Below are 27,199 nucleotides of genomic sequence, written 5' to 3'. Positions count from 1 at the left end.
CAAGTTCTAAGAAACCACTATACTGATTATTGATGATATTTCACACTTGTTATGCTACATCGTAGGTTAGAGTTTGGTGGATTTACAAAATTAAGCCCACAAAGTGTTTTCCAAACCACACATCCCTAAATATTTGAAACCCTGGACATTCCTTCAGATCTCAAGGTTCTATATTCCACTTAATGAGTGGTACAAAGTATAAGCCTCTATGACAGAACTGTAAAATTAGTTATGCACTGTGGGTATAATTACTTGCGCTGCTCCTTTTCAAAATCTTGCCATCTACTTATATTGAGCAGATCAGCATCCTTCAGTGAAAGAACCTCAAATATAAAAATTCGAGATTTAAATTTTTTTTTAAGTTTACAAATTCTTTGCTTAAATGGAAGGGGGGAGGAGAACAATTGAAAGCATTAAAATCAGATAAATGATAGTATTTAAATTTAGGAAAACAGATTAAACCCAAGACTCTCTTAGGTTAACACTCCCTACTATAAGAAAGCAAGCTTTACCCTTATGTAAGGTCAATTTGATGATATATGGAATTAAATTGCTAAAGATGCTGAATAAGCAAAATGCTGACATCTCTCACATTTATCTTAAAATTTCATACACAAATTTTAAGCCCAATTTAAAAGTTTTGGGTTTTTTTTTTTTTTTTTTTTGAGACAGAGTCTCGTCTGTCACCAGGCTGGAGTGCACTGGTCGATCTCGACTCACTGCAACCTCCACCTCCTGGGTTCAAATGATTCTCTACCTCAACCTCCCGAGTAGCTGGGATTACAGACACACGCCACCACGCCCAGCTAATTTTTGTATTTTTAGTAGAGATGGGATTTCACCATATTGGCCAGGATGGTCTCCATCTCTTGACCTTGTGATCCACCCACCTCAGCCTCCCAAAGTGCTGGGATTACAGGCGTGAGTCACTGACCCTTGTTTTGTTTTAAACAACCCAGTCACAGAGCTGGGTTTTGAATAAGTAGTCATCATCCCTATCATTCTCAGATTTCAGAAAAAGACCCTTCCCCCATTTCTTCTATTCTTTAACAAAAAATCTTTACACACAAAACTTTTAATTCCAAATTGGTACAGATAAATGTTTGCTTTATTTTTTTCTTTTTGAGACAGAGTCTCGCTCTGTCGCCCAGACTAGAGTGCAGTGATGCGATCTCGGCTCTCTGCCTCCCGGGTTTAAGCAATTCTCCCACCTCAGCCTCCTAAGTAGCTAAGATTATAGGCATGAGCCACCCTGTCCGGCCTGTAGGAGTCTCTCAAAAATATCACAGCTACTCAAGAAGCCAAAACAAATCCTGAAAAGGAGGCAAGAATAAGCGGTATTTTTCCTCTTCAACTGTAGAAAACATAAATAACTCTCTAATTACAAGATAGGTCTCTAACAATAAGGAATCATTAACCTCTATTATCAACACTGGGCTGTTGTATGAAAATTGCACATTTTTATAAAGTACAATTCTTAAAATTTTAGGGGTAGAGGTGTAAAATGTTAAGAAAAGATTTCCATTGCCCTTAATTTCTATGAAGGGCATTAACAGGTTTTGAGCTCAAAATCCCAATTTTGGTTGAAGCTGTATTGAGGCAAACAACTCATTACTTTTATCAAGACACGTGAAAGCCACTGCTTAAGTGCTACCTTCACTCCCAGCTCCAAAGGACATCTCCACTTAAAATTGCTTTAATGGACCTATGTATTTATTTATTTTTGAGATAAGAGTCTCGCTCTGTTGCCCAGGCTGGAGTGCAGTGGCACAATTTCGCCTCCCAGGTTCAAGTAATTCTCCTGCCTCAGCCTCCCAAGTAGCTGGGATTACAGGCACACGCCACCAAGCCCAGCTAATTTTGTATTTTTAGTAGAGACAGGGTTTCACCACGTTGGGCAGGCTGGTCTCGAACTCCTAACCTCAAGTAATCCACCCGCCTCGGCCTCCCAAATTGTTGGGATTATAGGCGTGAGCCACTGCGCCCAGCCAGAAACGATTTAAAAAGGACATTTCCAGACAAGCTTGTAGCATTGTTCTAATTCTTTAACCAATTACAAATAGACAATTATCCCAACCTATAAAAACTAAAAGACAAAACATAAAAAGATACAACAGGTGAGCCTACAAGCACTAGCTGATTTCCACGAAAATACACTTGGGTACCACTTGTGAAAAAAGTATTTCCTATGACCACAAAGGGCCGTAAGGCCCTTTATTTCTATTAAATAAATCTTTAATGCCTACATGTATTTTAATTTGAAAGTGGGTGGGAATCTTTTTTTTTTTTTTTTTTTTTTGCGGGGGGGGGGGGGGGGGAGACGGGAGTCTCACTCTGTCGCCCAGGCCGGTGGGTGGGAATCTTAACATGTTACTTTCTTAGGAGGGAAAAGTGACAACTGTCGGCAACTTACTCCTTTCCTAGACTTCATGATAAATTAAAAAAAAAAAAAGCAAACAAGGTCCCTCTAGTAGTCTTCTTCACTCCCCACAAACCAAACCAAACATCAACCACCCACTTTTTTTAATAATGAAAGTTAATTGAAGGAATGTATGAATGGACAGCAAATTTTCTATCGACAATTACTCAACATTTTCAAAACAAGCAGCATTTTACAACTACTATCATATATGCTTATTGCATGATTTTAGAAAGTTATGTTGGGGCAATCAATATACCATCCTAAAAAATGAGCAAGTTCAATTTTCATTTGTTTCCATGCTCCAAACTTTGACAAAAAATTCCAATCAAAAGAAAGGCAACTTCTTTAGCCTATTGGGTAACTAGTACAGTCTATTGCTTTAAATCTCTTTCCTCAAAGAGAACTAAAGCCTAAACCGACCTTCTGATTTGACTTTTTGGTTCTAGATCTTTATATCATGAACTCCCAAAAAAGACAAAATTCGCCCTCCAGTACACACCTCAAATGTTTTTATGTGCTTCCCCTGGTGACTAGAATAAACATCACGACAACAGCCCGGAACGTGTTGCATGGGGCTTTTGTTTTCCTTCCCGAGTTTCACAGGAACTCACTTCTACAATTCCCAATGAAAGGTAAACTTTGGAAATGAAACTCACTGAAAAACGTTCCAGTACATTTAAGCTGGGTATAACGTATTCTTTGTGATGTTTATATTTCTCCGACCCCAAATATATTAATAAAAACTTTCTTCTGAGCCCTCTTCGGTGGGGGATAGGGTGAGAAGAGAAATGGGAGAGGGCCTGTTAATTTTCAGGTCATCTTTTAAGTTACAGAACAGTACATACTGACTAGTTATCTTAATACTGAGCCAATGAATTCGTTCAATTATGTAAGATTAAAGACAGTTTTTTTTTTTGTTTTGTTTTGTTTTTACCGTAGAAAGCTGTAAAGAAGTGGTCAGTTTTTAGATGAAAGGTCATAGGAAGAAGAGCATTAGAAGTTCAGATATAAAGAAGAGAAAAAACCCAACATCGAGGAATTAGAAAAATAAGGCGTGAAAGCATTTCCACATTCATTTCGAAGTGAAAGCAAAAGTCGAAGGGACATTAAAGGAAAAGGGCTCCTTGCGTAGTTTTCCCCTCACAGCTCTCGTCTTAAGAACGCTTAAGGGTCGGTGCGGTCGTTGACTAACCACTTCATTAGGCTCGTCCCACCTTCAACCTCAAGGCTTTCGCCTTTATAGACGCAACGCCGCCGGTTCCAACAGAGACGCGGCCGCTCACTGCAATAGAGAGCCAAGGAGACACAGGCCCCAGCTAGTCCCACGCCAGCTTCTCCCCGCCCGGAAAACAGCCCCGCGCACTTTCGACCCCGAGACCCTCTACGATGCTCAGGGTCGCCAGAAATGCCACCGCAGGAAGCACCTACCACTATCCGGACGGAGGGGAGCTCCCTGCCGCCTCCTCCCGCCCAACCGCGACCGGGACCCACACCTCGGAGCAGACATAAGGAAGCCTCAGGGGTGGGGAGGAGGACGGGAGCAATGCGGGGGCGGGGAGGGAAGAGGACCCAGAAGTCCAGGTATCAATCAGCCTCCAAAAAAGGGGGAGGGGTGTTATCCGTGGTGTTTGGGGAAGGAGTGGAACCCAGAAGCCATCTTGGGATGGGAGGAAGCAATCGCGATGGCTCCAGAGGTTGCTCCTCGCGGGACTACCCGCAACCCCGCCCGACCGCGCTTGTTCGCGTGAAATCCCGAGCATTGGGCCGCCGCCTAGACGGCTCCCGCGGCTTTGTACTCACTCTGCCCTCGAAGTTGTTCTCCTCTACATCACTCATGTCGACGAGGCGCTCCCCAGAACTAAATGAGACAAGTCTCGGCTCGAGGGCCGATGGCCTAATTAACCCGCTGACTGGACCGTGGGGAAGAGGAAAGAGTCGGCAACCACAGCCGCTCCACTCCACTCCCACTCGGTCGCAGGCTCCAGCAAAATGGCGCCGGCGCCGCCAGAAATCTCCTGGCCTCCTCAGAGCACGACGTAAAGGGGGCGGGCGTATCTGTGACGTCACGAGGCCCCACCTCCCGCGACGCTTTGTGCCCGCTGGGCGGGGCACCAGAGTGGAGGTTGGCGGGTGGCCTGCACTCTCAGCCTGGGCGCCTTGGAATCGCAGTCCCGTGCTGTCCTCCAAACTTCAGACTCATCTCGGACGTGTCAACCTCTTTGAAGACCTTTCAGTCACCACCAAGTGGATTCTGATGCAAGGGAACAAAACAATGGAAGTTTTTTTTGTTTATTTTTTGAGTCAGGGTCTCCCTCTGTCACCCGAGCTGGAGTGCAGTGGAGCGTTCACTGCTCACCACAGCCTCAAACTCCCGGGCTCAGGCGATCCACCCACCTCAGGCTCCCGCGCGAGCCACCATGCCCGGCTAATTTTTTGGGGGTGGGGGACCGAGTCTCACTCTGTTGCCCAGGCTGGAGTGCAGTGGCGCTATCTAGGCTCATTGCAACCTCAGCCTTCCAGCTTCAAGCAATTCTCCTGCCTCAGCCTCCCATGTAGCTGGGATTACTGGCATGCACCACCACACCCGGCTAATTTTTGTATTTTTAGTAGAGACAGGGTTTCACCATGTTGGCCAGGCTGGTCTCAAAGTCCTGACCTCAGGTGATTTGCCCGCCTCGTCCTCTCAAAGTGCTGGGATTACAAGCGTGAACCACCGCACCCGGCCCACCCGGCTAATTTTTGTGTATTTTGCAGACATGGGGTTTTGCCATGCTGCCCAGGCTGATCTCGAATTCGTGGACTCAAGCGATCTGCTCGCCTCGGCCTCCCAAAGTGCTGAGATTACAGGTCTGAGCCACCGCGCCCGGCTGGAATCGTGTATGTATAATTAACAGGCTTTTGCGGGGGACGTTGTCAGCTGACTGTATTACTTTTCTTCCATATTTGCCCGGTGTAACGTCAACGTAGTACATGCACACATGAGGTTATGATGCAAAGTCGCTGCTCCTTGCCTCATCCCTCCCTGCTCCAGATACCCCTCCTAGAGACAGCCGTGTAGTCTTTTTTATAATGCTTAACTCCCTACTAGTCTTTTTGACTTAGATGTTTCCATAAAGCTTCATAGGAAGACCTCCCAAATCTGTCAACTTGGTTCCCAATCATGGTAATAATCTCTGAGATGACTTTTACTTGTGTAATGCAACTTAAAAAAATTAGTTTCATCGTACATTTTTTTCCTACAGTGCTTTATGGTAAAAAGATTGACATGGACTTTCAAATATAGTTCTATGGTAGGAAAGTTCGTCTAGCATTGTTATGAAGATTGCTACCCCTGGGGGCAAGATTTCAAGGTTTGAATGTCAGTTATTGATAGAGCTAAGCTTATATGACATCTGGCTCTTAGAAAAGATGTTGAACTTGGCTGGGTGTGGTGGCTGATGCCTGTAATCCCAGTACTTTGGAGACCCTAGACAGAAGATCGCTAGAGGCCAGAAGTTCGAAACCAGCCTGGTCAACATGATGAGCCCCGTCTCTACAAAATAAATTATTATTATTATTATTATTATTATTATTATTATTATTATTATTGAGATAGAGACTCGCTTTGTCACCCAGGCTGCAGTGCAGTGGCGTGATCTCAGCTCACTGCAACCTCCACCTCTGGGTTCAAGTGATTCTCCTGGCTCAGATTTCCAAGTAGCTGGGATTACAGTGTGTGCCACCACGCCCGGCTAATTTTTGTATTTTTCGTAGAGACGGGTTTTCACCATGTTGACCAGGCTGGTCTCGAACTCCTGACCTCAGGTGACCCACCCACCCCACCCCCCCCCAGCCTCCCAAAGTGCTGGGATTACAGGCGTGAGCCACCGTGCCCGGCCACTACTTTCTTTTCTTTTCTTTTTTTTTGAGATGGAATCTCACTCTGTTGCCCAGGCTGGAGTGTAGTGGCACAATCTCATCTCACTGCAACCTCCGCCTCCCGGTTTCAATCGATCCTCCTGCCTCAGCCTCCCAAGTATCTGGGACTACAGGCGCTCACCACCATGCCCAGCTAATTTTTTGTAATTTTAGTAAAGACAGGGCTTCACCATGTTGGTCAGGCTGGTCTCGATCTCTTGACTTCATGATCTACCCGCCTCAGCCTCCCAAAGTGCTGGGATTACAGGCGTGAGCCACCACGCCCGGCTCAAATTTTTATGTCTGATTGGGAAAGTCCCCATTCCTATATATTTTTAAGTAAGTCTCATTGCTTAGTAGCCACAATTCATTTTAAAAATCTTATTTTGTTTTATTTATTTTCAAGAGAAGTTCTCACTCTGTTGCCCAGGATGATTCTCCCACCTTAGCTTCCAGAGTTGCTGAGACTACAGGCATGTGCTACCACACCCAGCTAATTTTTTTTTCTTTTTCTTTCTTTTCTTTCTTTCTTTCTTTTCTTTCTTTTCTTTTCTTTTCTTTTCTTTCTTCTTTTTTTTTTTTTTTTTTGACAGAGTTTTGCTCTTGTTGCCCAGGCTGGAGTGAAATGGCGCGATCTCAGCTCACTGCAACCTCCACCTCCCAGGTTCAAGCAATTCTCCTGTCTCAGCCTCCTGAGTAGCTGGGATTACAGGAGTGCGCCACCACTCCCAACTAATTTTTTTGGTACTTTTAGTAGAAACGGGGTTTCTCTATGTTGGTCAGGCTGGTCTCAAACTCATGACCTCAGATGATCTGCCTGCCTCAGCCTCCCAAAGTGCTGGATTATAGGCGTGAGCCACCATGCCCAGCTTTCTTTTCATTTTTTAAGCAGAGATGAGGTCTCACCATATTACTCATGCTGGTCTTGAATTCCTGAACTCAGGTGATCCTCCTGCCTTGGCGTCCCAAAGTGCTGGGATTATAGGAGTGAGCCACCATGCCTGGCTCCTTGGGAGAAATTGAAAATGTGAGTGTGTGAAGTATCTTTCCTCTCCCCAAGCCCAATCTCTCACTTTTGGCATGTGAGGAGTGTTAGAGTATTTGAGGCTAACTCTCCTTATTCATATCTTACTGGGAGTTTAGGAAAGGATCCTGCATGAGGAGCAATATTAGAAATAAGAGGTGTCTCCAGTTCCCTCATTTTATTTTATTTTATTTATTTATTTTTTTTGAGACAGAGTCTCGCTCTGTGGCTCAGGCTGGAGTGCAGTGGCCGGATCTCAGCTCACTGCAAGCTCTGCCTCCCGGGTTTACGCCATTCTCCTGCCTCAGCCTCCCGAGTAGCTGGGACTACAGGCGCCCGCCACCACGCCCGGCTAGTGTTTTGTATTTTTTAGTCGAGACGGGGTGTCACCGGGTTAGCCAGGATGGTCTCGATCTCCTGACCTCGTGATCCGCCCGTCTCGGCCTCCCAAAGTGCTGGGATTACAGGCTTGAGCCACCGCGCCCAGCCCAGTTCCCTCATTTTATATGCAGAAAGGAAGACTCAGAAAAGGAAAGTCACCTGCACCAATAAGAGAGAGATGGACATTGGATACAGTGTACACTGCTCGGGTATTGGATGCATAAAAATCTCAGAAATCACCACTAAAGAACTTATCTAAGTAACCAAAAACTACCTGTTCCCCAAAAACTATATAAATAAAAAATTTGAAAAAAAACTATTAAAAAAAGAGAGATGGAAACAAACTTAGAGATAATCTAATTACTTGGTTTTACAGAAGCAGAAGTCATAAGTTGCCCACCCAAAGTCATGTGGCAGTAATAGTACCATTGAGTCCTCACCATGCTTCAGGCACTGGACTATTTTTATTTATTTATTTAGAGACCTTATTTATTTATTTAGAGTCTTGCTCTGTCACCCAGGGTGGAGCATGGTGGCGCCATCTCAGCTCACTGCAACCTCGGCCTACTGGGTTCAGGTGGTTCTCTTGCCTCAGATTACAGGCACTCACCACCACGCCTGGCTAATTTTTGTATTTTTAGTATAGATGAGGTTTCGCCATGTTGGCCAGGCTGGTCTTGAACTCCTGACCTCAGGTGATCCACCCGCCTCTGCCTCCCAAAGTGCTGGGATTGCAGGCATGAGCCACCGCGCCTGGCCTGGGCTACGTATTCTAAAAAGTTTAACTTGTGTATTACAACAACCTAAAGATTAAATAATATTATTGCCTCCATTTTTTTCATTTATTTATTTATTTAGAGATGGGATCTTGCTATGTTGCCCAGTCTGGAGTGTGGTGGCTATTCACAGGTGCAATCATAGCAAACTGAAGCATGGAAGTCCTGGGCTCAACTGATCCTCTTGCTTTAGCCTCCCAAGTAGCTGGGGCTACAGGTGTGTGCCAGGTGGCTCAACTGCCTCCATTTTATAGATTTTTTTTTTTTTTTTGAGATGGAGTCTTGCTCTGTTGCCCAGGTTGGAGTGCAGTGGCTCATGTGATCACAGCTCACTGCAAGCTGCACCTCCCGGGTTCACGCCATGAACCTGCCTCAGCCTCCTGAGTAGCTGGGACTCCAGGCGCCTGCCACCACACCTGGCTAATTTTTTGTATTTTTAGTAGAGACGGGGTTTCACTGTGTTAGCCAGGATGGTCTCGATCTCCTCACCTTGTGATCTGCCCACCTCAGCCTCCCAAAGTGCTGGGATTACAGGTATGAGCCACAGCGCCCGGCCATTTTATAGATTTTTAAGACTGAAGCTGAGAGTAGTAAAGGAACCAGGTGAGTCAGACAGCTGGCACAAAGCAGAACTGGGGTTTAAACTTGGGTAGATTAACACTCTTAACCATTAGGCTCTCTTGCCTCCCGACAAGCCACTGTCATCACAGATAAAGAGCTCAAATGAGCAGACCTAAGTTTAGTCTCCAGTCACTCAAAAATTACTTGTTTTAACCAAGAACTGAAGTGTTGATATTGTACAAACTCTTGCATGAAAGTAAAAACAGATAGAATGAACAGTTTATATTAATGATTTCACAATGCACCAGGCCAACCCAAGAAAGTCATTGTCTCACAGCGGTAGTTTTTGTTTTTGTGTTTGTTTTTTTTTATGTATGCAGCTTGAGCTTTTGCTTTAAACATGTGCACATCTGCACATGTGCATTCTTCCCTTTTGACTAGCAAGCAGAGAGAGATACCTCCATACCACCTGAATATCCAGTTGCCCATCAGCCCTTCATTCAGTGGGTTTGGCATCCATTGAAAAATCTTTGCCTGAATCAGCCATTCTATTCAAAATGTGGACTTTCCAATTTTATCTTGTCCCTCTATTCACCAGCTGACAGTCTTCTAGTAATTCTAGAAGAATTACTAGAAGAAAATTCTAGTTTTTCTTTGTTTTGTTTTGTTTCTTGCCCACTTCCTCTCTCTGCTCAATAGTTTTTTGTTTTTTGTTTTGTTTTGTTTTTTAAGAGCTTTCTCCATCAGCTACATGTTATTTGACTATTTTGAAATACAGCTCCATCGTTTCTCAGCCTTTTGGCTAGGATCACATGCAAAATATAGTTCCTACTGGAAATGATAAATGCTTAATTATTTTAATTGCCAATTTCAGAATAAGGTGTTTGTAAAACAGCTCCAAAGGAGGAATATGAAGCTTTTCAATTACATAACTGAAAGAGATTCTCACTTAGAGTACCTTTCCACTTACATACTGTGGTGTTATGATATATTCATTTTTGTCCAGGTTCCTGTCTGGTAACTCCCCATAGGCCTTGTTACAGTCCTTTGTTATAATGTTGGCTGTGTTAGGCTTCTTGCAGGCCTCAGGAAATAATCTCTTTGACCTTCTTCTGTGCTCCTTTCACTTGACCCAAGGCAGGACTCAATACTCTTCCCCTGCCTTTCTGATTGTGGGTCATAAGACCCTCATTCCAGAGAGGCCAATCACATTTCCAAATAGTTGTCCATAAAAACCCAGGAGGACTGGGTTCACAGAGTTTTCAGATAGCTGATACTTGGAGGTTCCTGGAGGGTGGCTCCCCCAGGGAGGGCATGGAAGCTCCACACCCCTTCCTCCATACCATATATTTTGTAATGTTTCTTTGAGTTTTGTGAGCTGCTCCAGCAAATTTATTAAACCCAAAGTGTTGGATGTGGGAATGCCCAAAGCACTAGGGTTATGGGCATGAGCTATCTCTTCTTTTTAATATTATTACTGTTATTTTTTGAGACAGAGTCTGGCTCTGTCTCCCAGGCTGGAGTGCAGTGGCACAATCTCTGCTAACTGCAACCTCTCCTCCCGGGTTCAAGCTATTATCGTGCCTCAGCCTCTCGAGTAGCTGGGATTACAGGCACATGCTACCATGCTCAGCTAATGTTTGTATTTTTGGTAGAGACAGGGTTTCGCCATGTTGGTGAGGCTGGTGTTGAACTCCTGACCTCAAGTGACCCACCCCCGGCCTCAGCCTCTCAAAGTGCTGAGATTACAGGCATGAGCTGTCGTGCTCAGCCAAAAATATATTTTGTGGCCTCCCCAGTAACTCAAACCTGTAATCTCAGCACTTTGCAAAGCTGAGGTAGGAGGACTGCTTGAGCCCAGGAGTTTTTGAGACCAACTTGGGCAACAAAGTGGGAACCTGTCTCTAAAAAATTTTAAAAATTAGCTAGGTGTGGTGGTGCATGCCTGTGTCCCCACTACACAGGAGGCTGAGGCAGGAGGATCGCTTGAGCCCAGGAGGTCAAGGCTGCAGTGAGCAGTGTTTGTACCACTGCACTCCAGCCTGTTTGACAGAGCGAGACCCTGTCTCTAAAGAAAAAAAAAAAAACCAGCCAACAAACATTTTATCACCTCAAGCACTCAGAGTAGAACACAATGAAATTAACCTGTAGCATTTAGCCAGTTCTTAGGAACTAGATCTCAACACTGAAAGTGAGAAAGATCAACCACAATCAAAAAAAACGTAAATTCGAACATCAAAATTTACAACTTTTGTGCATTAAAGGATAATATCAACAGAGTGAAAAAACAACCCACTGAAAAGGAGAAATATTTAGAAGTCATATGTCTAATAAGGGTCTAGTATTCAGAATAAATAAATAACTCTTACAGTTTAAGAAAAAACAAGCAACCGGTCCCAGTGGCCCACGCCTGTAATCCCAGCACTTTGGGAGGCCGAGGCGGGCGGATCACAAGGTCAGGAGATCGAGACCATCCAGGCTAACATGGTGAAACCCTGTTTCTACTAAAAATACACAAAAATTAGCCGGGTGTGGTGGCGGACGCCTGTAGTCCCAGCTACTCAGGAGGCTGAAGCAGGAGAATGGTGTCAACCTGGGAGGCAGAGCCTGCAGTGTGCCGTGATCTCATCACTGCACTCCAGCCTGGGCAACAGAGCAAGACTCCGTCTCAAAAAAAAAAAAAAAAAAGAAAAAGAAAAAGAAAAATCAAGCCTGGGCAACATAGTGAGACCCCTTCTTTCAAAAAAATTTTTTTTACTTCTTAATTATTTATTTATTATATTATTATTTATTTTCTTTTTTATAGAGACAGGGTCTTACTATATTGCTCAGGCTAATCCCAAACTTCTGGCCTCAAGTGATCCTCCTATCTTCACCTCCCAAAGTGCTGTGATTACAGTCATGAGCCACCGTACCCGGGCTATATCTCTTCCATAGGGAGAAATCTACTGAAGTCCTTTGTTCATTTTCTAATTGTTGGTTTTTTTTTTTCATTTTTTATTTAATTTAAAAAAATTGTTTGCTTTTGTTGCTGTAAAACTTTTTTTTGTTAGTTTCTTGTTTTGTTTTTGTTTTTTGGTGTTTTGGGGGCACAGGGGCTTGCTCTGTCACCTCATAGCCCACTGCAGCCTGCAACTCCTAGCCTCAAGCAATCCTCCCACTTCAGCCTCCCAAAGTGCTAGAATATAAGTATGACATAATTTTTTTGTAATTAGCTGGGCATGTTGGTGTGGGGCCATAGTCCTAGCTACTGTGGGAGGTTGAGGTGGGGGATGGCTTGGGCCCAGGAATTGGAGGCTGCAGTGAGCTACAATGGCACCACTGCACTCCAGCCTGGGTGACAGAAGGAGACCCTGTCTCTAAAAAAAAAAAAAAAAAAAAGCAAGATGATATATAAATGGCTAATGAGCATATGAGCATATGAAAAGATGCTCAACATCATGAGTCTTAGAGAAATGCAAATTAAAACCACAATGATATACCACTTTACACCTACTAAGATGGCTACTATAATGTTGAAAAAAGAACAGTCAATGACAGGTGTTGAAAAGGATATGGAGAAATTGGAATCTTCATACACTGCTAGTGGGAATGTAAGCTGGTGCACCTGCTCTGGAAAGCAGATGGACAGTTCCTCAAGAAGTTAAACAGAGAATTACTGTATGACCCAGCAATCCCACTCCTAGGTATATACTGAAGGGAAACATATGTTCGTTCACATGAAAACTTGTACACAAATGTACATAGCAGCATTGTTCATGATAGCCAAAAAGTTGAAACATTTCAAATGTTTATCAGCTGATGCATGGATAAAAAAGTGTGATATGTCCATACAATGGAATACTATTTAGTCATAAAAAGATGAAATACTGTTACATAGTCCAACTTGGATGAACCTTGAAAACATTATGCCAAGTGAAGAAAGCCAGACACAAAAGGCCATACATTGGGAGCTTCTGGATACTGCATGAAGGTTCCTGGAGGGTGATGCACCTGGAGAGGGCATAGAAGCTTCCAGCCCCTTCCCACATGTCTTATCCTATGTATCTTGTCATCTGTATCCTTTGTAATATCCTTTATAATAAACTGGTAAATGAGACCAGCTGCTAAGGTTGCAGTGAGCCGAGATCATGCCACTGCACTCCAGGCTGGACTACAGAGCGAGACTCTGTCTCAAAACAAAAACAAAATGTGGCCTTTTTTTTTTTTAACTTGAAGTTCTTGGCTCAAGCTCCATTGCTCCCTTCCTTTGTTCGTTTTTTAGAACGCCCTGCTAATTTTTGTATTTTTAGTAGAGACAGGGTTTCACCATGTTGGCCAGACTGATTTTGACCTCCTGACCTCAGGTGATCTGCCTGCCTTGGCCTCCCAAAGTGCTGGGATTACAGGCATGAGCCACTGCGCCTGGCCAATATGGAAGTTTCTAAAGAAATTAAAAATAGAATTACCAGATGGCCCAGCAATCCCTTTGCTGGGTATACATAGCCAAAGGAAATGAAATCACCACCTAGTAAAGATATCTGCATTCCCATGTTCATTGCCATGTTCATTGCAGTACTATTAACAATGGCCAGGCCTGGCGCAGTGGCTCACGCCTGTAATTCCAGCACTTTGGGAGGCTCAGGCGGGTGGATCACCTGAGGTCAGGAGTTCGAGACCAGCCTGGCCAACATGGTGAAAACCCATCTCTATTAAAAATACAAAAAAGAAAAAAAATTAGCCAGATGTGGTGGTGGGCGCCTGTAATCCCAGCCACTTGGGAGGCTGGGTCAGGAGAATTGCTTGAACCTGGGAGGTGGAGGTTGCAGTGAACTGAGATTGGGCCATTGCACTCCAGCCTGATTGACAAGAGTAAAAAACTCCATCTCAAAAAAAAAAAAAAAAAAAAAAAGTGAAGATACGGAAACCATCTCGGCGTCCATCAATAGATGAATGGATAAAGAAACTGAAACTGTGAGATACACACACACACACACACACACACACACACACACACACACACACACAGAGTGGAATATTATTCAGCTATAGGAAAGGAAATCCTGCCATTTGCCACCACACAGATGAAACTAGAGGGCATTATATTAAGTGAAATAAGCCAGATAAATAAAGTACTGCATGATCTCACTACTTACATGTGGAATCTAAAAAAAGGAAAGAAAAAAAAAAAAGCAACTTCAGGAGCAGAGGTACCCTTGTAGAGCACAGAGAAAATTCACAGTATCTTTAAACACTTTGCTAGGACTGACTTTGGTCTGTCAGTCGCCAAAATGATACCATCTGGGGAGTGTAGAAAAGACCTCTCTGCTTAATTTATTCTCGACTTTGCCACTTTGCTAAGACTCGTGGTTAATCATCAGCAAAACCCCCTGTGTCCTCTATCTCCTCTTTAAGTAGTTCATTCACCTTGCTGTAGCTCAGAGATTCTCACCTGGAAGCAATTTTGCCCACCTCCCCAGAGCACATTTGGCAATGTTTGGAGGTATTTTTAGTTGTCACAACCGGAGATGGTGCTAGTGACATCTAGTGGGAAGAGGCCAGGGATGCTGCTAAACACCTTACAATGACAATGTACAGGATGGCCCCTCACAGCAAAGGAGTATCAGAACCAGATGTCAATGGCCAAATTGAGAAACCCTGACTCTTTTCTGTAGGTACTGCTTCCTCTTTAGATGTCTCAGATCATCTGTGTTTTCTCATACCACTGGGTTTGGAGGTGGAGTGGGAGTCTTCTTCCTTTCTCATTGCTGCTTGCAAACAATTTCCTCCCTAAATCCTTAAAAAAGCCCAGCTTAACTTAGAATTTTACATCCTCAGACGTTATCACTCACCACCTCTCCTTAATGCAGTCATCTGCAGATTTCCACTCCTTTCATTGTCATTCTCTCCAACACCACAACCATCTTCAACCTCGGCGATTTCATCATCCACACGGATGATCCTTCCAACATCTTGGACTCTCAGTTCATTGTATTCCACTTCTGCGGGGAGTATGATTCTCCACCACAGTCACTTCCTCACCTACATTGCCATAATTGCCATCATCTGAATTTCACTTTCTGGGCACTACATCCTATCATTTTAGCCCACTCCCTGTAGTAGGTTGATTTCAACAAACTTTTGATCTCATTAGGTAGTGAGTGATAATGTCTGATGATGTCATTAGGACAACCAATCCATTAATCAATTGCGTAGTATTTTATACTATGAAATTCCGCAAATCTACAAATTAGTGTTCTTTTCCTCTTTCTTTCAGAAAGCTAGTTGTTAAACATTTAACTCTTGTGTATTCATGGGATATACCTTAAGCAATCTATGTGTGTGTGTGTGTGTGTCTGTGTCTGTGTATGTATACATATATAAAATGTTGCTTTGCACATTTAAACATTTTGTATACCTGGTTTACTATAGTATGTTTTCTGATATGACTTTCCCTCCATAACGTTTAGATTATGAGATGCATTCATGGTGATATGTGTAACTCTGGATTACGGGTTTGTTTTTTTTTTTTTTTTTGAGACAGAGTCTCACTCTGTTGCCCAGGTTGGAGTGCAGTGGCATGATCTCAGTTCACTGCTGCCTCTGCCTCCCAGATTCAAGTGATCTTCCCACCTCAGCCTCCTGAGTGACTGGGACTACAGGCCTGTACCACCATGCCTGGCTAATTTTTTTTTTTTTTTTTTGAGACGGAGTCCCGCTCTGTCGCCCAGGCTGGAGTGCAGTGGCCGGATCTCAGCTCACTGCAAGCTCCGCCTCCTGGGTTTACGCCATTCTCCTGCCTCAGCCTCCCGAGTAGCTGGGACTACAGGCGCCCGCCCGCCACCTCGCCCGGCTAATTTTTTTTTATTTTTTAGTAGAGACAGGATTTCACCGGGTTAGCCAGGATAGTCTCGATCTCCTGACCTCGTGATCCGCCTGTCTCGGCCTCCCAAAGTGCTGGGATTACAGGCTTGAGCCACCGCGCCCGGCCTAATTTTTGTATTTTTAGTAGAGAAGCTCTTTCGCCATGTTGGCCAGGTTGATCTGGAACTCCTGACCTCAGGTGATCCGCCCGCCTTGGCCTCCCAAAGTGCTAAGACTACAGGTATGAGCCAAGGCGTCAGCTGGTTCATTCATTTTCTGCCCTACACAGCAAGAATGTAAGCTCCATGGCCAGGCGCGGTGGCTCACGCCTGTAATCCCAGCACTTTGGGAGGCCGAGGCGGGCGGATCACAAGGTCAGGAGATCGAGACTACGGTGAAACCTCGTCTCTACTAAAAATACAAAAAACATTAGCCGGGCGCGGTGGTGAGTGCCTGTAGTCCCAGCTACTCAGGAGGCTGAGGCAGGAGAATAGCGTGATCCCGGGAGGCGGAGCTTGCAGTGAGCCGAGATCGTGCCACTGCACTCCAGCCTGGGCGACAGAGCGAGACTCCGTCTCAAAAAAAAAAAAAAAAAAAAAAAAAAAAAAAAAAGGAATGTAAGCTCCATGAAGGCAAAGATTTTTATTGGTTTTATTCTCTGCTATATTCCTAGGATTTGGAACAGTGCCTGACACAAAGCAGGCTCATATTTATTTGAAAAAACAGGCCCAGGACGGTGGCTCACACGTGGAATGCCAGCACTTTGGGAGGCCGAGGTGGGCAAATCACTTGAGGTCAGGAGTTTGAGATCAGCCTGGCCAACATGGGGAAATCCCATCTCTAATAAAAATACAAAAATTAGCTGGGTGTGGTGGCTCACACCTGTAATCCCAGCTTCTTGGGAGGCTGAGGCAGGAGAATCACCCGAACCTTGGAGGCAGGGGTTGCAGTGAGCGGAAATTGTGCCACTGCACTCCAACCTGGGCAACAGAGTGACACCCTGTCTCAAAATAAAAAATAAAAAAAAAGAAAGAAAGAAAGAAAAAGAAATGAATGGTGGGCCTGAAATTCTATCTTTGCCACTTATCTGATTTAAAATATTGCTTGGTTATTTTTCTTTTTCTTTTTTTTTTTTTGCTGCCCCTAGCAGAGCAGAGCTACCTCATACACAGTGGGCCCAGAGTAGCCTATGTTGCTATTTGGTAGCTTAGTAGATCTTACTACACTGAACCACTTGAGTTTTCAAACCTCATCAAAGAATTTATTTTGCATATCCTTTGTAACCACAATAGGGCAAGCTTGGAGGGAAAAAGAAATAGGTGAGAAATGGAAACAAGTCCTAAATGTAGGACGCTGCCTGTTTTGAATATCTATAGCCACCAGGTGGCAGTATGAGCATGCTGGAAATTTAAGGTCGGGGATCCAGGCTACAGGGGTCTCCGAATGTAGATGGGTGCCCCAAACTTACACATTTTTCCACTTTATTTCTCCTTTTGGTCAAGTTGTCATTTTTTAACATCACTATTCTGCAGATTTATATAAGTTGATACTTTCTATTTTCCCTTACATTTGACAATACTAAATTTAAAATATTGGAGCGTAACAGATAATAAAAAATCACATAGCAGGGGGTGGTGGCTCACGCCCGTAATCCCAGAGCCTTGGAAGGCTGAGAGAGGAGAATCGCTTGAGCCCTGGAGCCTGGGCAACATGAGACCTTGTCTCAAAAAAAAAAAAAAAAAAAAAAAAAAAATCCACGCTTGGTAGTGAGCACCTATGGTTCCAGCTACTTGGGAGGCTGAGGTGGGAGGATCGCTTGAGCCCAGGAGGTGGAGGCTGCAGTGAGCTGTGTCTGTGCCACTGCATTCCAGCCTGGGCGAGAGCGAGACCATGTCTCAAAAAAACAAAAAACAAAAACAAAACAAAACGACAAAAAGACAAAAAGCAAAACAAAACAAAAAACTCGCATAACATACAAATCACTATTAAGCCTGCCTGCTTCCTTGCTTTCTGCCTGCTTGCATGCTTCCTTTTCTTTTTCTCCTTTCTTTCTTTCATTCATTCTTTCTTTTCTCTCTTTCTTTCTTTCTCTTTTGTCTTTTTCTTTCTCCTCCTCCCTCCTCCCTTCCTTCTTCCTCCCCGCCTTCCGATCCCTCCCTCCCCCTCCTCCCTACCTGTTGCCCCTCCCTCCCTTTTTCCGCCCTCCCTACCTCCTCCTTCCCTCCTCCCTCTCCCTTCCCTCCAAATCCCCCTATCCTCCCCCCTGTCCCTCCCTCCCGCTCTCTCCATTCCCTCCCTCCCTCCCCTCCCTCCCTCCATCCCCTCTTCCTTCCTTCCGTTCATCCTTCCTTCTCCTTCCTTCCTTCTTCCTTCCTCCTTCCTTCTCTTTTCCCTTTTCTTTTCTTTCTTTTTTGACATCTGACTCCATCACCCAGGCTGGAGTACAGTGATGTGATATCGGCTCACCACAACCTCTGCCTCCTGGGTTCAAGCAATCCTCCCACCTCAGCCTCCTGATTGTCTGGGACTACGGGTGTGTGCTACCATGCCTGGCTAATTTTTGTGTTTTCTGTAGTGATGGGGCCTTGCCATGTTGCCAAGGCTGGTCTCCAACTCCTGAGCTCAAGCAATCTGCCTGCCTTGGCCTCCCAAATTGCTGGGATTGCAGGCTGGAGCCACTGTGCGAGGCCTTAAACCATTTTAAAGTGTAAAATTCAGTGGGTTGCCTTAAACCATTTTGAAGTGTAAATTCAGTCGGTTTTAGTATAATACATTCACAATGCTGTGCAACCATCACCATGACCTAATTCTGGAATATTTACATTAAACCAAAAGGAAATCTTATACTCATTCAGTCACTTGCCAGCCTCCCCACATCTTCTGACAAGTACTAATGTACTTTATGTCTCTATGGATTACCTGTTCTGGGGATTTCAGGTAAATGGAATCATACAATATAACAGCACCTTTTTTTTTTTTTTTTTTTTTTTTTTTAACAGAGTCTTGTTCTGTTGCCCAGGCTGGAGTGCACTGGTGCAATTTCAGCTCACTGCAACCTCTGCCTCCTGGGTTCAAGCGATTCTCCTGCCTCATCCTTCAGAGTAGCTGGGATTATAGGCGCCCGCCACCATGCCTGGCTAATTTTTGTATTTTTAGTAGAGACTGGGTTTCACCATGTTGGCCAGGCTGGTCTTAAACTCCTTAACTTAGGTGATCCACCCATCTCGGCCTCCCAAAGTGCTGGGATTACAGGCATGGCATGAGCCCCTGCACCCGGCCAGCAGCACATATTTTTAATTGCAATATTTTTCTATGGCATCATACAGATGGACATTGTAGACAGAATTGGGGGATGTTGAAGGCGCGTGAGGGATGAAAGATGACCTATTGGGTACAATGTACACTATTCAAGTGACCCGTGTACTAAACATCTAGACTTCACCATTCCACAATTAATCCATGTAACCAGAAACCACTTGTACCCCTAAAGCTATTGAAATTAAAAAATGTTATAAAGGACTTATCTCTGGCATTGAAATAAGGCTATATTTTTAGGAATTTCATCTACAATATCAAAGTTATATACAAGGTGGAAAAACATACAATTTTGGAACAATTAGTAACCCTAACTTCCTTTAATATTACATAATAAAATTTTAAGGGCTACCTAAATTGTGTTTGCCTGCCCTCTTGGGCAGGGATGCACTTTGGTTCTCTTAATTGCAATGAGACAGAGACTGAAGAATGGAAGCGATGGAGAATGATTAGCAGAATTCATGTTCCCTTAATTCCCTAGCAAATAAAATGCAATGCAATATCTAGACATTACCCATCACGTTTTTAAGCTCCTACATAGTCTTCATGGCTCTGAGCTCAGAGCTGGCTGCAAGTGGTCCCTGATGGGTTTTGCCCACAGCACAGGCATGGCACCTCTGGAGACAGCTGGGCTAATGTTCAGCAAAGGTTGGCAGAAGCAGGGAGAGGGGTTTGTCTTTCTTTCCTAACTTTCCCAAAAATAGAACTTGTGAGTTCATGGCAACATTTAGTCACAACTTAATTTTGTAAATAGAGACAGGGTCCCACTCTTTCACCTGGATTGGAGTGCAGTGGTGTGATCATAGCTCACTGCTATGAACACCTGGGCTCAAATAATCCTCCTGCCTCTTTCTTTCAAGTAGCTGGGACTTACAGGTGCACGCCACCACACTCAGCTAATTTCTTTTGAATTTTTGGTAGAGACAGGGTTTCACCATGTTGCCCAGGCTGGTCTTGAACCCTGGGCTCAAGGGATACTCCTACCTTGCCCTCCCAAAATGCTAGAATTACAGGTGTGAGCCACCATGCCCGGCCTCCTTCTTTTCCTTTATTATTATTATTTTTTAGATGGAGTCTTGCTCTGTCGCCCAGGCTGGAGTGGAGTGGCATGATCTTGGCTCACTGCAACCTCCGCCTCCCAGTTTCAAGCTATTCTCCTGCCTCAGCCTCCTGAGTAGTTAGGACTACAGGCACATGCCACCACATGTGGCTAATTTTTGTATTTTTAGTACAGACGGGGTTTCACCATGTTGGCCAGGATGGTCTCGATTTTCTGACCTCGTAATCCACCAGTCTCAGCCTCCCAAAGTGCTGGGATTACAGGCTTGAGCTACTGTGCCCAGCCTCCTCCTCCTCCTCTGCTTCCTCCCTCCTCCTCCTCCTCCCCTTCTCCTTCTTCTTCGCAATTTCTCTCTCTCTCTCATTTTCTGAGACGTACTCTTGCTCTGTCGCCCAGGCTGGAGTGCAGTGGTGTGATCTGAGCTCACTGCAAGCTCCGCCTCCCGGGTTCAGGCCATTCTCCTGCCTCAGCCTCCAAGTAGCTGGGGTTACAGGTGCCTGCCGCCACGCCCGGCTAATTTTTTGTATTTTTAGTAGATACGGGGTTTCACCATGTTAGGCAGGATGGTCTCGATCTCCTGACCTCGTGATCCACCCACCTCGGCCTCCCAAAGTGCTGGGGTTACAGGAATGAGCCACGACTCCTGGCCTCCAAAGAGTTTTTCAGAGGGGCTCCCACAGCACTAAATTACGTCTTCACTAGTGACAAACACAGACAGATGCATGTACTTTAAAACTGAAATTCACGGCTGGGTGTGGTGGCTCACGCCTATAATCCCAGCACTTTGGGAGGCTGAGGCAGATGGATTGCCTGAGGTCAGGAGTTCAGACCAGCCTGACCAACATAGTGAAACCCCATCTTTACTAAAAATACTAAAAATAGACAGGCGTGGTGGTGTGTGCCTGTAGTCTCAGCTACTTGGGAGACTGAGGAAGGAGAATTGCTTGAACCTGGGAGGCGGAGCTTGCAGTGAGCCGAGATCCCACCAATGCACTCCAGCCTGGGAGGCAGGGCGAGACTCCGTCTCAAAAAAAAAAAAAAAACAAAAACAAACCCAAAAAACAAACAAAAAACCCCCCAAAACCAAAAACTGAAATTCACTGAAGTAAAAGTGACAGGAACATGGGGAGAAAATGATTCTACAGCCATCATAATTTTTTTTTTTTTTTTTTTGAGACAGACTCTTGCTCTGTTGCCTAGGCCAGTGGCACGATCCCGGCTCACTGCACCCTCTGCCTCCCAGGTTCAAGTGATTCTCCTGCCTCAGCCTCCCAAGTAGCTGGACTATAGGCGTGTGCCACCATGCCTGGCTCATTTCTGTATGTGATTTTTTATAATAGGAATAGCCAGCTATGTCTTGAATATTACAAAAACATTCAGATTTTTAAAAATTCAGAGAGCTGGGTGTGGGTGGCTTGCACCTGTAATCCCAGCTACTTGGGAGGCTGAGGTGGGAGGGTCACTTTAGGCCAGGTGTCCCAGGCCAGCCTGGACAACATAGCAAGACCCTTGTCTCTTTAAAAAGTTTTAAACAATTATCTGGGCTTGGTAGCACACACCTGTAGTCCCAGCTACTCAGGAGACTGAGGTGGGAGGATCACTTGCGTCCAGGAGTTCAAGGCTTCAGTGAGCTATGATCATGCCACTGCACTATAGCCTGTATGACAGAGTGAGACCCTGTCTCAAAAAAGAAAAAATGAGTTCAAAGAAAGGAGAGGCATAATTCATTGGAATGATGGCCTCATACAGCGGTTTACGCCTGTAATCCCAGCACTTTGGGAGGCCAAGGTGGGTGGATCACCTGAGGTTAGGAGTTCGAGACCACCCTGGCCAACCTGATGAAACCCCATCTCTACTAAAAATATAATAATTAGCCGAGTGTGGTTGGGGGCACCTGTAGTCCCAGCTACTCAGGAGGCTGAGGCAGGAGAATTGCTTGAACCTGGGAGGCAGTGACTGCAGTGAGCCAAGATCGCACCATTGCACTCCAGCCTGGGCAACAGAGTGAGACTTGGTCTCAAGAAAAAAATTCATTGGAATGAGATTTTCTTTCATTTATTGTCATTCATTAAATATTTAGTAAGTTCCTATTATTTGCTCTGCACTGTGCTAGATGTGTCATGATCAAGAGGACTGGGTTGCCCTGAAATAGTCAATTCTGATCACATAATTTAAAAGGATCTCAGTGAAGAAGAGTAAAAGGAGATGTCTGAAAAAGCCACTGTGATAGTATGCAGCATTTTCTAATTAGTTTGGATATTAATAGAAAATATATGCATGACAGAAATAAGGAAATGTGACTAAAGATGAATAGAGAGAGTTCCACAAATCTGTAAAAATGGCATGAGGAATACTACAGCTCAAATGAAGGGAGAATTGCAAAGCCACTAACGACAAATAAAACAGTTTTTTAGGCCAGGCGTGGTGATCCATGCCTGGAATCCCACCCCTTTGGGAGGCCAAGGTGTGTGGATCGCCTTAGGTCAGGAGTTTGAGACCAGCCTGGCCAGCATGGTGAAATCCCGTCTCTACCAAAAATACAAAAATTAGCCGGGAGTGGTGGCGTGTGCCTGTAGTGCCAGCTACTCAGGAGGCTGAGGCAGAATCGCTGGAACCCAGGAGGCGGCAAATGGAGTGAGCCAAGATCACACCACTGCACTCCAGCCTGGGTAACAGAGTGAGACTCTATCTCAAAAGAAAAAAAGATCACATTTAGCTGAAGAAGACAAAAGAAGACCTAGGTCTGATGCTTGGGCTGTGTAGTGTAAACAAGTGACACAGGAAGCATAACCCTTTGAGTCTGTCTTCTGTGTCAAAGAAAATGGTCTGGATACTGAAAAAGGTGAAACAAAAGTGGGTCAGAAGGAACTGGAGCCCAAGATGGGGGAGAAGTGTGAGAATATATAAATTGTACAGTGATCTAAATAATTTTCAATTATCAGGCCTAGGTGAATTAGATCTCAGCTTACTCAGAGAGCCCTGAATGAGTAGATGAACAGATATTCTTTTATTTGAGAATCAAGGAGAATGAAATCAAGGTTGGATATTAACAAATACAGAGGCAATATCTTTTTTTTTTTTTTTGAGACGGAGTCTCGCTCTGTCGCCGGGGCTGGAGTGCAGTGGCGGAATCCAGCTCACTGCAAGCTCCGCCTCCCGGGTTTACGCCATTCTCCTGCCTCAGCCTCCGGAGTAGCTGGGACTACAGGCGCCCGCCACCTCCCCCGGCTAGATTTTTGTATTTTTTAGTAGAGACGGGGTTTCACCATGTTAACCAGGATGATCTCGATCTCCTGACCTCGTGATCCGCCCGTCTCGGCCTCCCAAAGTGCTGGGATTACAGGCTTGAGCCACCGCGCCCAGCTACAGAGGCAATTTCTAATAGGAGAAGCTAGAGCTCTCAAATTATATGCTGATGAAATTGGTTTTGATTCCGGGCAAGATTCAAGAAAGAGTTCTTCAAAGTATCATTTATGTGGTCATATAAAGGAAACACATTCTTAGAAGTGAGAGTTTGCTAGAGATGTGTATTTTCAGATTCACTTTATTTTTATTTATTTATTTTTTTGAGACAAGGTGTGACTCTGTCACCCAGGCTGGAATGCAGCGGAACGATTATGGCTCCACCTCCTGAGCTCATGGCATCCTTCCACCTCAGCCTCTTGAGTAGCTGGGACTACAGGTGCACATCAGCATGCTTGGCTAGTTTAGCAATTTTTTTTTTTTTTTGGTAGAGATGGGATTTCCACATGTTGCCCAGGCTGTTTTCCAACTCCTTGATTTTTCAAAGTGCTAGGATTACAGGTGTGAACCACTGTGCCTGACTAACTTTACTTTCTTTCTTTTGACATGATTAATGAATTTGTAAAAGAAGGAATGCAGATGACAGGAAATCTTTTTTTAATTTTTATTTTATTTATTTATTTATTTATTTATTTATTTATTTATTTATTTATTTTTTGAGATGGAATCTCACTCTGTTACCCAGGCTGGAGTGCAGTGGCACAATCTCCACTCACTGCAACCTCTGCTTCTCGGGTTCAAACGATTCACCTGCCTCAGTCTCCTGAGTAACTGGGAAAACAGGTGCACACCACCATGCCCAGCTAATTTTTGTACTTTTTAGTAGAGATGGGGTTTCACCATATTGCCCAGGGAGGTCTCGAACTCCTGACCTCGTGATCCCCCCACCTCAGCCTCCCAAAGTGCTGGGGTTACAGATGTGAGCCACCGCACCTTGCCAACAGGAAATCTTGACTTCCATAGGGCTATAGAATAGATTTCTCAGGGTACCTTCCAGACTGCAAGGTCCTTGAGTATAAACGATCGTGCCTCATTTGTCGTCGTGTCCTCCAATGCCTGCCTGAAACAGATTTTTCTTTTTTGAAGAAACATCCTGAGATTTAGTTTTTATTTATTTATACACAATAGTTGTACATATTTATGCGGTACATACGGTATTTTGACACACGTATACAATGTGTAATGATCAAATCAGGGTAATTGGACTATCATCTCACATATTTATCATTTCTCTGTGTTAAAAACATTCCAAATCTTCTCTTCTAGCTATTTTGAAATATATGATAAATTATTATTAACTATAGTCACCCTACTATTCTATCGAACACTAGAAATTATTCCTTCTATCTAACTGTATTTTCGTACCCATTACCTAACCTCTCTTCATTCCCCCTTCCTCCTACCCTTCCTGGTCTCTGTAACCACCATTCTATTCTCTACCTCCATAAGATCAAATTTTTAGCCCTCACATATGAATGAGAACATACAATATTTGTCTTTCTGTGCCTGGCTTATTTCACTTAACATAACATCCTCCAGTTTCATCCATGTTGCTTCACCTGGCAGGAGTTTATTCTTTATTATGGCTGAATAATATTCATATATATGTATATATCACATTTTCATTTCTGTCTCTTTTTTTTAAATACCCACATTTTCTTTATACATTCATCCATTGTTGAACTGTCTTAGGTTAAGATTCCATTCGGGCGGATCATGAGGTCAGGAGATCGAGACCATCCTGGCTAATACGGTGAAACCCCGTCTCTACTAAAAAATACAAAAAACTAGCCGGGCGACGAGGCGGGCGCCTGTAGTCCCAGCTACTCGGGAGGCTGAGACAGGAGAATGGCGTGAACCCGGGAGGCGGAGCTTGCAGTGAGCTGAGAGCCGGCCACTGCACTCCAGCCTGGGCGGCAGAGCAAGACTCCATCTCAAAAAAAAAAAAAAAGATTCCATTCGTTGGCTATTGTGAATATGCTGCAATAAACATGCAAGTGCAGATATCTCTTTGGAATGCTGATTTCCTTTGTTTTGGGTATATAACCAGCAGTGGAATTGCTAGATCATCTGGTGGTTCCCTTTTTAGTTTTTGAGGCACCTCCTCTGTACTGTTTTCCACAGTGGCTGTACTATTTTACATTCCCACCAACAGGGTAGAAGTGCTCCTCTTCTCCGTGTTAGCATCTGTTCTTTTCTTTTTTTGAGACAGAATCTTGCTCTTTCGCCCAGGCAGGAGTGCAATGGCATGATCTCGGCTCACTGCAACCTCCGCCTCCTGGATTCAAGCAATTCTCTGCCTCAGCCTCCCGAGTCCCTGGGACTACAGGCACCTGCCACCACGCCTGGCTAATTTTTGTATTTTTGGTAGAGACAGGGTTTCACCATCTTGGCCAGGCTGGTCTCGAACTCCTGACCTTGTGATGTGCCTGCCTCAGCCTCCCAAAGTGCTGGGATTACAGGCCTAAGCCACCGCTCCTGGCTTCTTCTCCTTTTTTTTTTTTTTTTTTTAAACCTTTCCTATGGTGCTGAGCATTTGTTATTTTTGATCTTTTTGATAATAGCCATTTTACTGGGGTGAGATATCTCATTGTGGTTTGATTTGTGTTTGCCTGATACGATTAGTGATGTTGAGTATTTCTTTTCATATACCTGTTGGCCATTTGTATATCATTTATTTATTTTTAGAGATAGAGTCTTGCTATATTGCCCAGGTTGAACTTGAACTTCTGGCTTAAGAGATCCTCCCACCTCAGCCTGATGAGTAGCTGAAACTACAGGCATGCGCCACCATACCCTTGTACATCTTCCTTTGAGAAATGTCTATTCAGATCTTTTGCCCATTTTTAAATTGAATTATTTGTTTATTTCTGCTATTGAGTTGCATGAACTCCTTGTATATTCTGATTATTAATCCCTTGATAGATGGATAGTTTACAAATATTCTTTTAATTCTTAAAATTAGTTAATTATTTTGTAAAGACAGGGTCTCACTGTGTTGCCCATGCTGGCCTTGAACACCTGGCCACAAGCCATCCTCTTGCCTTGGCCTCCGAAAGTGCTGGGATTACAGATGTGAGTCACTGCACCCAGCCAGTTTGCAGATATTTTTCCCATTCTGTAGGTTGTCTCTTCACTTTGTTAATTGTTTCCTTTGCTGTGCCAAAGCTTTTTAGTTTAAGATAGTCCTGTTTGTCTATTTTTGTTTTTGTTGCATGCGCATTTGAGGTCTTATACACAAAAAAGTCTTGCTCAGACCAGTGTTCTGGAGCATTTCCCCCATGTGTTCTAGTAGTTTTGTAGTTGCAGGTCTTAGAATCAGCTCTCGGGCTGGGCGCGGTGGCTCAAGCCTGTAATCCCAGCACTTTGGGAGGCCGAGGTGGGAGGATCACGAGATCGAGACCATCCTGGCTAACACGGTGAAACCCCGTCTCTACTAAAAAATACAAAAAAACTAGCCGGGTGAGGTGGCAGGGGCCTGTAGTCCCAGCTACTCGGGAGGCTGAGGCAGGAGAATGGCGTGAACCCGGGAGGCGGAGCTTGCAGTGAGCCGAGATCCGGCCACTGCCCTCCAGCCTGGGCCACAGAGCGAGACTCTGTCTCAAAAAAAAAAAAAA

At 44.4% G+C, this 27,199-nt stretch overlaps 1 protein-coding gene across 6 annotated transcripts in view; it reads right to left on the bottom strand.

Moving 5' to 3' along the window:
• The window catches only part of TRA2A (transformer 2 alpha homolog), a 29,308-nt gene extending 24,835 nt beyond the window's left edge, over positions 1 to 4,473 (bottom strand). For 2 of the 6 annotated variants that reach the window (XM_010353048.2, XM_030932373.1), the window contains exon 1: positions 4,223 to 4,467. In XM_010353048.2, the coding sequence (XP_010351350.1) occupies positions 4,223 to 4,258 (36 nt within the window). In that variant the 5' untranslated portion in view covers positions 4,259 to 4,467. Of the gene's footprint in view, positions 1 to 3,614; positions 3,705 to 4,222 lie in introns of all 6 variants that reach the window. The other 4 variants (XM_010353051.2, XM_030932375.1, XM_010353049.2 and 1 more) reach the window with 4 other exon arrangements.
• Positions 4,474 to 27,199: the final 22,726 nt, after the last annotated feature.

Source organism: Rhinopithecus roxellana, chromosome 6, assembly GCF_007565055.1.
Source record: "Rhinopithecus roxellana isolate Shanxi Qingling chromosome 6, ASM756505v1, whole genome shotgun sequence".
NCBI lineage: Eukaryota > Metazoa > Chordata > Mammalia > Primates > Cercopithecidae > Rhinopithecus > Rhinopithecus roxellana.
The sequence above is the reverse complement of the archived record's forward strand: the minus strand, read 5'-3'. Positions and strand labels throughout refer to the sequence as shown.